This window comes from Grampus griseus (genome assembly GCF_964374135.1).
Source record: "Grampus griseus genome assembly, chromosome: 3".
Classification (NCBI taxonomy): domain Eukaryota; kingdom Metazoa; phylum Chordata; class Mammalia; order Artiodactyla; family Delphinidae; genus Grampus; species Grampus griseus.
Window position 1 is genome coordinate 9,521,359 of NC_139019.1, and position 14,660 is coordinate 9,536,018.

At 41.9% G+C, this 14,660-nt stretch overlaps 1 protein-coding gene across 2 annotated transcripts in view; it reads right to left on the reverse strand.

Moving 5' to 3' along the window:
- Positions 1 to 14,660, reverse strand: part of CTNND2 (catenin delta 2) — a gene marked incomplete at its 5' end in the record, with an annotated part of 935,921 nt that overhangs the window by 406,752 nt on the left and 514,509 nt on the right. For both annotated transcript variants that reach the window (XM_082650874.1, XM_082650873.1), the window contains one exon: positions 12,160 to 12,332. In XM_082650874.1, the coding sequence (XP_082507000.1) occupies positions 12,160 to 12,332 (173 nt within the window). The remainder of the gene's footprint in view (positions 1 to 12,159; positions 12,333 to 14,660) is intronic.

Here is a 14,660-nt window from a genome sequence, read left to right on the forward strand (position 1 = left end):
ATCCTCTATTAAGAGTATCCTAGATAGGAAGAGAGTCTGTTGAAAGACATTCTGTGGGAGATGTGTGTGTGTATTTATTCATATATGATGTATATATTTCACATATTTGCATACGTGGGTATATATATATGTGTGTGCATTCATATATGATGTATATATTTCACATATTTGCATATGTGGGTGTGTATATGTATGTATTCATCAATCCACTGACAAAGTTTCTCTCCTTGACCAAACTCTAGTCAGGCTCCTCTGAACTCCCTTCTCAACATGGCTCTGCACTGCCCAGTTTTAGCAAGAATCCTCCACTCTCAGTGTCTGGTCACCCTCCATACCTGTTCCAGTTCCTCATTCTCCACCATCTCCCAGGCAATGTCGCAGCACTCTGGCCTGTCTTCAGCAAGAATCCTGCTAGGTCTGTTTAGCCAGAATCTCCCCCCAAGCCCTGACATTTCCTCTTAGTGATTTTCCACCCACTGACCTCCAAGCTACTCCTTGGCTAAACATTCCTCCTTTTCCTTGTTGTTTTCAAAACTGAGCCCAGTTCTATACTGAGATCTCTCTTCTCCTAGTGCAATACTTAAATTCTTTTCTGAATCGAAACGGTATTTACCACTTTAACTACTATCCAGTTCTGGTTTTTCTTTAGCATCACAAAGCAATTATTTTGAGTCCAACAGTAGGAGTGGAAGTAAAATGTAAGCTCCATGATTTTGTTCAGTAATGCGCCTCCAGCAACGAGAACAAGAAGGATTCATAGCAGAGATACCACGAATGTTTGTGGAATCAGTGAAGGAATGGTTAATAAAACTGGTCCCGAGGGTTTGGCATGAGGGTTTCCATGGTGGAGAAGCTCTGCAGAGCTGGTGCGCTCACCTGGACCCCAGAGATATTGTCTAATATCATCCAGAGTCATGGGGGTGGGGAGCTGCTTACATCTAATTGTGCTTCCCTCCCAGTAGAAGTTCTGAGCATGAAATGTATAGCCTGGGCTTCTCAAACCTGGCTGCATGTTATAATTGCCAGGGGAACTTTTGAAAAAAAAACTCAGTACCCAGGCTGTATCCACTAGCCATTTAATTCAGGATCTCTGGAGGGGGGACCCAAACATCAGGCTTTGGGGACGCTCACCAGGTGATTCTAATGTACAATCGAATATAAGAACAAGTCATCCCTAGAGCAGTGGTTTTCCAAGTGTGGTCCCCATTCCATCAGTCAGCATTAGAAGTAGCATTAGAAGCAGCGTCACCCCACATTTACTGAGTGGGGAACTCTGGGGGAGGGGCCCAGGGATCTGTGTTTTATCATGTTCTCAAGGTGATGATGATGCTTGTTTAAAGTTTGCAAGCCTCTGATCTAGAAGAGATTCTGATTCAGGGCTCTGAAGTGGGCCTGAGGGTCTGCATGGCTAACAATCTCCCGGAAGACGCTGCTGGTCTGAGAACTACTGCTAAGGTGCAGATAGGGACTGTCTTTCTTCACTTTTCTTTGGAAGCTCTCCTGGGGCCTGAGCAACATTCCACTGTGCAGAACCCAGCTGTCAAGTGACAGAAAAGCCTCCAACAGGAATTTCTGGAAATCTTTCCCACAGGCACATGAGGAGGAGAAAGAACCCCAGAGGGTCTAAGGAGAGTTCCCTGCTGACAACAGGACAAATACTTTTTGGTATGTCTTGGATATATAATATTAATAACGCTATGTGACATCAAAGATCCCATTCCCTAGTAGCATAGTTTTCAATAAAATAAATACTAAAGTACCCTAATATAAATTAAAACAACATTATGTAGTATTCTAGTCTTTAAGTATTAGAATAACATGGATCCTAGGGAAACCTTGAATAAATTTTGCAAATAATTTATTTTCCCTTTAATATGTTGGAACTTCCAACTGGAGAAGTGCTAACTCTGCTGAATATTATTCATAAGGATTCTTAAATGGCCCCCAAATCTATCAAAGTTTTGAGAACCGCCAAACCATTTCCAGGTATTTTGACAGGCTATAGCAACCAATTCAAAAACCTTTTAAAATATGGTAGGATCTTGGTGAAATGTTGCCAGTAACTTTTCTACAAGTAAAAAAGAAAAACATAAACAATAAAACCGTATATGCATTTTAAGGTGGGTATTGTCTATGTTGGAAATGTTCTATATCTGTACTGTCCAATATGGTAGCCATTAGACACATGGGCCCTAGACACGTGCACTGATTTTAACACACATTTCATTTGAATTAATTTGAATTTAAACTGTCAAATGTATCTAGTGGCTACCTTCCTGGATTGCACAGTTAGGTAAGTCCTTCTGCAGTTTTTAATAAACAATCTGGGGGTATTATACTCCATTCCAATAGTCTACAGAATAGTAAGTACCTAAGAATGGTCCTTGGCTAAACAGAAAAATTTATTTTTAGCATCAATTGAACAAAGAGTAATCTTTTGGGAGCTGATCTCCACTCTTGTGTTTATGTTTTGTTCCATTATGTAATTTCATTTAGCAACTCTTAAGGATACATTTCAAGACAGCTGCCTGATTCATAGGATGGTTTATTATGACCTGGGTCATTGGATTAAAGATAATATAAGCACATTTCAACACACATAGAATTTCATCTACTTTACTGTCATGGAAGCTCAATTCTACCTTAAACATATGTTAGAACTATAAATAAAACTGTAAATCCAATGTTAAAGTTCTAAAACTTAACTTTTTCTTCAACTAATGACTATTACATCCTACTGTTTGGAAATGTGTGTGTACAGGTGATGAGCATGGAAAATTTTTTTACTGACAATGATAAATAAGAGATAAATGGTGATACAAGATATTTTGGAAACATTTGAATAAGATGGAGCCCCAATACTGTCCTGGATCACACAGTACGGGCTACTGACCAGGACAATTCCTACCGGGGCTGTCATTCCCAGCTCTCCGAATCAGTCTCAAACCAAAGGACTACTTTAAATGTCTTTGCCACCCCTCCAAAGTGGGGAACCCCTCTATGTGAAATTGACAAGGAAGCAGAACACTGTTAAGTAGATGCTCTGATTAAAGAGTTTCCAGTAGGCAGAGTCTGGGGCACATTATCTTGACATTATTTTGGAGATCTAAAATTGCTATATTTTTGTTGTTACAGAATAATATCTGGCTCACAATTACATTGCTTGTTTTGTTTTTTTATTGGGAAATTCCAACCCCCAAAATATGGCTCTCTTGGACCAGAACATGGCATTAGGCCTGAATACTCAGCATAGCTGTTTCCTGACCTTTTCAGGTTGTATCTTCTGTAAAGAGGGTAGAGACAGCATAAGGGTGACAAGCGGGAAAAAATTCTTCAAACTTGGAAACTTATTTAAGCCTCACTCTCGATTTGGCAGCTCAAAAGACCAAAACAAAAACCCAATGCTTACAGCCAGTTAACAAGGGACTTGACAGCCTGAACTCTCTAAGGAATCGTGACTTTGGATCATGAGTTAGCACTGTCACCAGCACAACCACGTTTTATAGAGCAGACCCATGATTTACAAGCAGTCCTTGTGGAGATGCATTTAGACCTGCCAAGTTTCCTGGAATTGTCAGCGAGGCCCCTAACTCTCGGTCAGGAGGAATATCTGCCCAGAATGCTGGGCAGCCGGGCCAGCAATGTCAGGAATGGGAAGCTGGAGCCTGTGTTTTGTGGCCTCCCAGATGGGAGCCTAATGACTTGGGATCAGCAGTCTGCTCCCCCAGCAGACTGTGTTCATCACTTTTCATTTTCCTGGCATCACTCATCTCACGATTTCTCCCTTTTGTAGGTCACCCTGGTTGTAGGGACTGAGGTCACCGCCAGGAATGGTGCTCCTGGGCACAAACGGTGTCGCAGAGGCAGAGCTGGAGAGTACGTTTCAAAGGAAGGCAGAGGCATCAGGGCCAGCGCCACAGAAGAGCCCAAACACAGGAATGGAGAGTAGATTTGGTGGGAAGGAGTCTGGCTGGTGTTTGAAGGAATGCAAATACAGATAGGAGTAAGTGGTGAGAAAATAATAGCGATGACCAGAGAACATTCTTTCAGTGAGTTAAGAAGCCTGAATAACTTTTGAATACAAACAAAAAAAAGAGGACATGGCTTTAAGATGACATCTTTGAAGAAATCCATTGCTAAACCAGAACGATCTGGTAACATGATTTTGTAATATCAGCTACACGCTGCTGATTAGAATGTCTGAGAATGTGTTGAACTTTCTAGGGTAAGTTGGCACAGGGTTCTAGGCTTGCACAGGAAGATGGACAGAGCCATCTACTCTCACAACTTGGAAACGAGAAGAAACCGCCAACTCCAAAATGCCAAGGTCTCATTTCGGTATTATATGAAGTGTGCCCGTAATACAGTACAATGCAAGTAAACTGAATCTACGCCCCCAAAGTACCCCTTGACTCTCTGGGATGAAATCAATTTGCTTGAACACTACTATCACGGCTCCCCAAATCTCAGTAACTTCTCTTTTGAAATTGTCCTCAGAAGAAAGGCCACTCTCTAAATAATTCCCAAGATAGAAAATCCTGGTTCTGTGAGAAAGATTTGATTTTGGAAATAGCCAAATAAAATCAAGTGCCTTGTCTAGCAATTCCTCTGAGGAGTGCTGCTTGGGGTGAAAACTCATATGAAACGTAAAATGAAGAGACAGCTTCTGTGCGCAGTTTACACACCATCCCTGAAGGCATCACCACTGGGATGAAGTGAGGAAAGGAAGGCTGGGTTTACCTGGTGGGGAAGTTACACTAACACTGAAAGGTGGTCCCCAGAGCAAATTAAACTTAAGTAATTGCAAAATGAAGACACTTGAAAAGAATTTCTTCCTCGGATGAGAACATCTCAATTAAATAAGAGCTATAATGTTTGAGATAATAACGGGGGCCACCCTTATTGCCTTCTCTTTGCATGAGGGCCCCCAAATTATGGAGGATCAAGAGGGAGGGATGGAGAGAGAGAGAGAGAGAGAGAGATACCTTGCAAACAACATCACCCCTGTCACTGCAGGCAGGCAGGCAGAAGGAGAAGGGGGTGGTAGTAGTGGTCCATTGCCCAGGACCCCTAAGTCACTAGTATAAACAGGGTAGTGCAGACTTTTGCATGCTGGGTACTGGCTTTTCCTTCCCTCTGACATCCCTTTAATAAAAAGTATGATTAGGGTCATCATCAATAAATATTTTCAAAAGTATTTCACGTGACCATTTCTATGGTCTACCAAGTGGAAAGAAAATAGAGAAGAAAAAACTAAAACAATGACATGCGTGTCATAGAAATTTATCTTTAAGAGAGATTTTTTTGATGGCAACTCTTTCCAAAAAAACATGAGCCTTGGCAAAACTACACTCTGTAAAACTTTTCCTTCAGCAAGGGGCTCACGTAGTATAACTTTAATACTCCCAAACCTTTACTCAGAAGAAATGTTACAGTAAAACACGTACACACCCTCCCCACAATGAGAAATGTTTCAGTTATTGAAACCAGATTAAATATATTTCTACTGGAAAGAGAAAATGGATAAGATTTTAAAGCAGAGCATGGAGAAGGATTTCCCACAGGTAATCTTCTGAAACCTACCTTAAAGACAAACAAGCTGCCAGTTTCCCACAGATATGCCAGACAACGTATACAAGATGATATGATTTCTCCTCTAAATGCAGCATAGTGTATACATTCTACACTAAAGACAGCTCACCAGTTTTGTGGTTTCCAAGTTTTTTAGTGACTTTTCTCTTTACAGGTGCTACCAGCAACAACTTCTTTCCTAAGTCAACAAACTGGAGTGATGTCACACCAGCTCTCTGTATAACCTCTTGCATTCAGTAATCAAGAAGCAGGCGTTTATTGGGGGACTGCTGCCTCCTTTGAGCCCTGGGTGTCTCTGTGTCCATCCCACCACCATCCAGAGTTCTCCATCCCCTTGACCTTCACATCTACCTGATGTAGAAGTGCACCAATAACCAATGTTCCAAACTCGTCAGCCTCTGGCAGGAGTGAGCAGATGGTGTATTTATAATATAGCACAAATGAGAACTTTTAAGACATAAAAGGCAGTGCAACATTAAATAGACGGGCCAGATCAAAAGAAATGGCAAGTTGCTTCTCGAAAAGCTGACTGCTTTTTTAGTGTACCTACCACTGTTCAAGCTTTATTTTAATAAACTGTCATACAATTCTTAATTTCCTGCAGTAAGCAGGCATTTCCTAGGATCATGAATGCACACAAGGCTCACTTCAGTTCTGCTGGATATGAACTTTTGGTTCCTGTACTTCTTTGCCAGTATTCTGTGTACAGGTGTATACTTTCCTATTTCTTGCTCATTTTGTTTCTTTGAGGAAGGAAACACTTGATAAGACTACTTTGTGTTTGGCCATGGGGAGAAACCAACATTTTTAGAGGGACTCTTCTGGACCAGAAGTTTTATGTTCGGCATTTCATATAATGCACAGGAAATTGGATGTGAGTGGAAGCAGGCAAAACCTGGAGAAGACCCAGCTTCTGCATCCATCCACAGCCTTTGCAGTATGAGCATCAAGAAGGCTGCGGTTTGAGGAACGTGATGAATATTTGGTGAACCCTGGGTCAGTCACTCAAGATATGGACATTAATTTTGTATGGTTTCCTCTCTTGCAGCAAGGCCATCTGATAGGAAGAGATAGACTTACATGCAACTAACTCTAGGATGTTATATGTGAGATGACAAAATGATGCTTTCAACACATAAGTCGGGCCACGTTGTGCCTCTGCTCAAAATTCTCTGCCACCTCCTGTTTCCACTTCCAGTAAAGGACAAGGTCATCATGATGATCAACTGATGGCCAACTTGGCTTCCCATCTACTTACAAACTCCTGCTCCCCTCTCTGGCCACCTGGGCCTCCTTGCTGTCCTGTCAACATGCCAGTTCACCTCATCCAGGAGCCTCTGCCTTTGCTGTCCCCCAGACAGCCACACAGCTTCCCTCTCTTCTCCTTCGTGTCTTTGCCCCAAACTTGGGGCAAAGGCCCCATATGCCACACCCCATCCTGGACTCTGGAGGCCGCTCATTCTAGTCTGCATCCTGTCCTTCCTTATAGAATTCATCACCTTCTAACAAACTATGCAACTTACTTATTCACTGTGTTGACTTTCTGAATTCCCATTGCTGCTACTAGAATATAAGTTCCTTAAGGACAGGGATCATGTCTGTTCTCTTTACTTCTCCAGCCCAAGCACATATAATAGCTCATGGCATACAGTAAGCACACATAACATCTTGAAGGCATTAAAGAATAGCCCAGAGGGGCCTCCCTGGTGGCGCAGTGGTTGACAGTCCGCCTGCCGATGCAGGGGACACGGGTTCGTGCCCCGGTCCGGGAAGATCCCACATGCCGCGGAGGGGCTGGGCCCGTGAGCCATGGCCGCTGCGCCTGCGCATCCGGAGCCTGTGCTCCGCAATGGGAGAGGCCACAACAGTGAGAGGCCCGCGTACCGCAAAAAAAAAAAAAAAAAAAAAAAAAAAGAATAGCCCAGAGATCTATAAATGCAACTGGAAAAGCAGCTCTGTTTAGATTGGGGCACCTCACAGGAGCCACACAAAGCCCAAGGTTGACTCAGACGAGGAAGAGCGGGACGGAGGGGTAGTCTACACACAGCCTTAGAGGCTGGGACGGGGAGCTTGCAGGGCGGCTGAGCAGAGCGCTGGGGTGCGGCAAAGAGTAACTATGAATCAGCTCACGTCACGTTCTGGAAAGGCCTTGGGGTCTGATGGGAAGGATCTTACGCTCTCTCTCTCCTCCAGCCCAGTCCCGTGAACTCATCTTAGAGTCTGAAGAGAATGACTTTCAAGGATTTTAGTAATTTATGGCAATTTTGTGACTCACAGTTCTTTCAGACTGACACGGTAGGGCAAGGCAGGCTATGCACCAGGGCCTGGAGTACAGCCTGGCGATGATCACCCAACAAACATTTATTATGCTGAACAAACTCGCGTTTGTTAAAAATTGAAAGAATCTTTGAACGTGATATTCCTTTGAACTTATATTCTGACATGATCTATGAGCTAGATTATTGACCTTATTAACCCGGTCTGGCATCTGTGAGCCATTATTTGAACTTTACTGGCCCTTTTGGCACCTTATGACAATAGGATATTCTAAAAATCAATCTAGCCTGCAAGGAATGAGCCATTCAGAATATTGAAAAGAATGTGTCACGGGGCTGTGCAAAACCCCTGGAAGACAGGGATTCTTAGGATAATCGGAACAAAGGAGATGTTACGGGAGTGGGATGTAGCCTCCCTGCTTTCAAGGGTATTATCACACCAAATGCTGAGGAAAAATACTGATTTACTAGTTCAGCATTTCTCCGACATGATTTTGAAGTCACAATAAAACACGCCTTTCACACTACAGCATATTGAAGCTGAAAGGGAATCATGGTACCAGATCCGCCACTTTGCTAAAATAAACAGGATTCCGCTAGCCACCGGCAGCCTCCCTCCCGCTAATGAAGTGGATTCGAATAACCCCCTGGTTTGAATATTCAGACTTCAACCACCCACCTGTCAGGTAAATGAGTGTAGGCCAGTAAACTCTGGCTCAACCTGAAGTTATCACCTTGAACATCCACATTTATAGATGCCTTCAAATATAGAGCTTTGATATCTTTACAACCAAGTTTTCTGATTAAACTTTAAGGCAGACTTTTAGTGTGAGGCCCAATCTGTCCTTTGAGCTTTCACAGTTTCCCTTCCATGGCGACTGGCGGATGATAGAAATAACTCCAGCAACATGGAAGTAGATCGATCACCATATTGTTTGTTCACACGTACAGAGTTCTTAATAGGGTCAAGCTGTAGATATATTTAATTGAAACAGTCAACATAGAAAAGGAAACCTACGAAACACTCTTTCGAAAGGATTAGACTTCAATTCATTCAAGAATCTGTCCCCATTCTTACTACTGCTGCCTTAAAATGGTACAACTTCTCGAAATGTGTTGAGTTTTAGTTTTTGCATCTTTAAAATGTAAATGTTAGTACAGCCCTGTGGTGGGGATTAAATAAGAGGATGTGTGTGAAACAGATCACTTCCAGGCCTCAATACATGGTAACGATTAATTTTATAAAATTTTATAAATAAGAAAGCTTTGATTTAACAGCTAGTCCTATGTGTCCATTGAGCTTATCAGATGCTCACAAATCAAGTTGATAATTAACTGATTTTTTTGTTTTGATACTGATAGTTCGATTTCCCATGATGCCCAGCTATGGGAAATCTGATTTTTTTTTTCATTTGACTTAATGTTTTCAACTCAAATTATAGGGGTCTTAGATATTTATGAGAAAAAGCCAAGGATGAGTATTAAATGAGTTCAAGATAAAAATAAAAGAAAGGCAGAACTTTATTGTTTTACTAGCTACATGTCTTAGAAGTTCTAGAAAACTGGTAAAAGCTAAATTCATACCTTTCATAGGTTAATTTGACTATACTATATTCCTTATTTCTGAATATTTCTGGCCCCTTGGACCTAGAAGTATGGACAGATAGAAGGGTAAAAAAAGGACTGTAATCCACTTGCTTGCTTCCGAAGGATTCAAAATTACATATATTCCACCATGATCACTGTATCACTGTCAAAGAGAGTCAGTATAGATGGGAAGATGAAAAATAGTTCCTTTCGAGAATGGGATACTTTTGAGAGAAAAAAAAAAAACTATACCTAGAGAAAAAATATCCTATAGCTTCCATTTCATCTTTTAATAAAACAAAATAAGATTAAAAAATCTAATAACGTTTGCTATGCTAATAACATCACTCAGTATTTCAAACATTATATAATGTTCTTACCTAAGCAAACAATAAGGACTATTTTGTATATATGATAAATGCACGTATATCAAATAATTTTTTCTAATTAATTAAAAAACACTTTTTTTTAGACATTCCCTCTTGTGTCCTAAAACATTTCTGTAAGGGAGGCAGAACAGACCAATGCTTTGAAAGAGCAGTGATCCAGGAGCTGGGAAATAGCACAACTCCAGGGTTAGTCTGTGTGCGTGGACCTGGACTCAGTGACTTCGAGGTCCTTCCCTTCCCAAGCACCATACACCTCCAGCTCTCCATCTAAAGTGGGTGCACCCTCTGAACCGGGTCATGCACTAGACCACCACGGGGGGACGGGTCCATCTCAGTGGGATGTTTTATTTACCATCCCCTCTTATCCACATAACCTTGGCATCACAAGAAGGTAAAAGTTACAAAGCCACTGATGGATCAGGGTTTTACCTGAAAAAGACAATCATGTTTTTAATAGATAGCTGGGACAATCATTTAACTTTAATAGTTGAAATGCACTGAGACTTTTCAGCTTATGCTTCATTTATGTTCATATCACCTATGAAAAGCATCTCATGGTGACCGTACGATGCCATTTAAAAAAAAATAAATTTATTTATTTATGGCTGAGCTGGGTCTTTGTTGCTGCACGTGGGCTTTCTCTAGTTGCACCGAGCTGGGGCTACTCTTGGTTGTGGTGCGCGGGCTTCTCGTTGCAGTGGCTTCTCTTGCTGCGGAGCACGGGCTCCAGGCACGCGGGCTCAGTAGTTGTGGCATGTGGGCTCAGTAGTTGTGGCTCGCGGGCTCTGGAGAGCAGGCTCAGTAGTTGTGGTGCACGGGCTTAGCTGCTACGCAGCATGTGGGATCTTCCCGGACCAGAGCTTGAACCCGTGTCCCCTGCATTGGCAGGCGGACTCTCAACCACTGCGCCACCTGGGAATGCACGATGACATTCTAACTCTCACTGACTCCTCTCTGTCTGCAGACATTTCTTGGGGGCCATGTGGATGGCTAGGGCCTAGTGATAAAAGATGAAAATGGCCCTGCCCTGAGGTAGCTTTTAGTTTAGTTGGAAAGACATATGGATGCCTAATAACCATAAATTGGTGACAGAGATGAGTTTTGTTGTTACAGTAGCCTGTGGTAGGTAGTGGGCCTGGGGAAGGGTTTCTGGCCTAGAGGCACTGCCCAATAAATGCAGAAAGGATGAAATTAAGCTCTTCAGTTTAAGTAGTGCTTTTGGGGTTGTGGGTTCTTCATTCCAGGAATGAATGCACAGAGATTAAAAGGTCTCAGGCCCTTTTATACTGAAAATAAGTATAAAATAGCTTAAAACAAGATAGGCCTCCAATAGATTAATTCTGGAGGGCTGATTGAATATAGCCTGCACCCCCAAATTATCAAAACTGAAGTATTAAATGGTACACACACACACACACACACGCACACACATATTACAACATTTACATGTTTTTGAAAAAAATATTGAAGTTGGTAGCCACTTTTTACCAAGAGCTGATTTTAACTGCAGCTAATAAATGTGTACATTGAAACTATAAGAACAAGTACATATCTTAAAGAAACAACTAAGGGCACATTTCAAAATCAAACTTGACAAAGTGTAACTATCCCTACCCTAATCACAAGTATCTTCAGAACAGTTCTGTATATGTGTTGATGCATTTATACTGTGTTCCTTTGTATGATTAACCCCAAATAATAATTTCATGCTTTTTTTTTTTGTTTTTTTTTTGCGGTACGCGGGCCTCTCACCGCTGTGGCCTCTCCCGTTGTGGAGCACAGGCTCCGGACGCGCAGGCTCAGCGGCCATGGCTCACGGGCCCAGCCACTCCGCGGCACGTGGGATCCTCCCGGACCGGGGCACGAACCCGTGTCCCCTGCATCGGCAGGCGGACTCTCAACCACTGCGCCACCAGGGAAGCCCGCTTTTTTTTTTTTTTTATGGAGAGAAAATGTGTTCCAGGTGCCCTTACAAACTCAGAATGTATGTCATATTTACATCACATATCAACACGGAAATAGGAACCAGGCACACATTTGCATATTTACATAGGTAAGTATATATAAAGCAGATAGAACATGAGCAATTCACAGACATTCCTGCAGAAAGTATGCTTATAACTCCGAGTTACTCTATAATCATATTGTATTATTCATTTCCTTCACTCACAGCACAGAGGGCATCTCTCCAAAGTTGTAGAGCACTCGTAGAAAAGGCAGGAGGGGACACCACAGCCATTTGACAACCCTGCTTCCTGCCTGGCTCCTTGGAGCCCAAAGTCCAACACAGCAGAGGGCCCCATCCCCGCACGTACCTGGCTGAAACTCTGGCCTGCACCTCGGGCTTGTGCGCTGCGGGCAGGGAGCTGCGACGGGGCTGCCTCACCCAGGGCCAAGGTCTGGTTGCTATGGTAGCTGGCTGGATACTGGAAGGACCCTTCAGGTTTGGAATTGAGCTGGAGTGCACTCTGGGAGAGCAGGCTGGGCCCTGCATTGAAAGTCATTTAGAGCAGTAAGTGACAGCTTCAGTGAAGCAGAAATGACATGTATTATTTATTGAAGAGTAGCCTAGAATTATAACACGCACATGATTCCAGCCATCTATGCTTTGAATTCTGAGAACTAAAATGACCATATAATTCGACTCCAGGTCTTAAGTGGGATTTTTTTTTTCTTTTGGTGGTTTAAAAGTTCTCCGAAGAGTAGATTTTTTTTCAAATGATCTCATCCTGACCTACAAAAAGACATTTCTAACAAGACAAATTAGTTAATCAAGCAGTTGTTTTTATACCAGACAATATCGGAAACATTTGAAATAACTGAAAGGTCTACCTTTTGATACGTGTTAATTGCATTAATATAATTATGTCTCCTACTTAATTATCAGGATGCTAAAACACTCAAAACCTTCCAATCAGTAACACATTCTATTGTATAAATAGTGATGTAATACCTTAATGCCTGAAGGGTAGACAGTATGTAAAATATTAATGGCTCCCATACAATGTAGGATTCACCCTGATCTCACATGATCTCTGATGGCTGGTTATCTTTGCCATCACAGCAACGCACAGTAGGAGAACAAAGAGGAGATACAGTGTTTAAATCGGTGCTGCTAACATGGCTGGTACTACAAGTGATGGAGAAAGGAGTTCCTGGCCTCATTACTTAATCATACTTTGTATGAGAAAATGTGGTTTATTTTCTTACTTTCTTTTTAGATGGGATCTTTGCCACAGTTTGCCCATTTCCTTTGTAAGCAAATTTTCTTCAATCAAATTTCATACTCACTTTGGGAATGAAAAGAAGTATAGAAGAGTGTAAGTATACTACTATTTTTTACTGTGTGTGTTTGAGAGGGGACTGGGGTAAGTAGAGTGAGTTGGGTGGGGGAGGGAGGACGTGACATCACAAGTTTTCTCATGTTATCTTAACCATCATACAAAGTCACTTCTTTTTTGAAGGAGGGTAATTATATACACATGGATTATGGTGTAATCATTATCCCATCCTTAACCTGCCTCTTTGGCTGTTTTTTAGACAATAGTATAATTTCTAATAAGGATAAACAAACTTCAAGTTCCTCACTTCTTTCTTTCTAAGGACAGAACATGGTTTTTTATTTCAAATGAGACTTCAGATTTGACATGACATGGGCCATTTTTTTTGCGGGAAAATAACATGTCTTCTCTTAATAAGCATAGGTTCACATAATCTTTGCCTTCAAGACCTTACCCTTCCCTCTAATTCCCTGATGGAACGTCTAAAAAATGCAAAAATAGTTTTTCATCATCAGATATTGGATAACAAGTCAATTAGCTAAAATAGGTAAGACTTGGTATTTCGGAATCTATACAGTTTCTGGAAAAAAAGTCAAGCAAGGAAATAAAACCATTTGCATCCAGTCCCAATTTCATCATGAAGGGCATAACAAAAGTACAGTTGTAATCCTTTTTCTTGCAATTTAGAAAACAGAGTCCCAAGAAAATAGTACATACCAGATGGTGAAGTTTGCGATAGCTTGCAAAAAATCATTTAATCCATACTAATGGTATAATAGGGCTAATCACCAGAATATAACGCATCTACAGGGAGTGCATTCAGAGTTTCATTCTGGATGCCAAGAACATAGTTTCCCCACTGCTGCTGTTGAAGCTGTCAGGCATGGAGACGGAGTCAAGGGGTGGTCTCTGATGCCCAGGCCATGGGCAGGCTGAGATGTGGGAGAGCCTCTGGAAGGGAAGAAGGACCAATGATGGGGCAGAGGCAGATGGGAACTGACTGCAAAATGGAGGAGAATGAGGTAGGTACTGGGACGACAGTGATGAACTGTAGCCAAGGGCTTTCCCCCTTGTCCCTATCCTCCTGGAGGTCACTGCTCAATGGAGGGGAGTGAGTCACGGCAGAATAAGAGGGGGCCTTTAAGGTTAGTGGTCAGCATTCTACCTACCAATGGGCAGCTTCCCTCTGAGACTTCTTTGGCTATTTCTTTCAGGACAGTCCACCCTGACACAATGGCTTGCACTGGCCATGTCCCCTCCTCCACGATAATGCATCTCCAGGGCAATGAAAGTTGAAACAGATACAATAGTGCAAAGACTTTTGGAGATGTCAATAAAATGGAAAAAAATCTTTACTGTCATATAAATAATTTAACAATCTATAAAGCAAAAACATTGCATGTCCTGGTTATTTGCTTTTTTAAAGAGATGATGTGACTTTGCTCTGATGAACTTGCATATGTAGCTAGCAAGTCAAACAAAGTTGTCAATTCTGAATAGATTCATAAAATAGTCTCTAGAAACCTACAAATGCT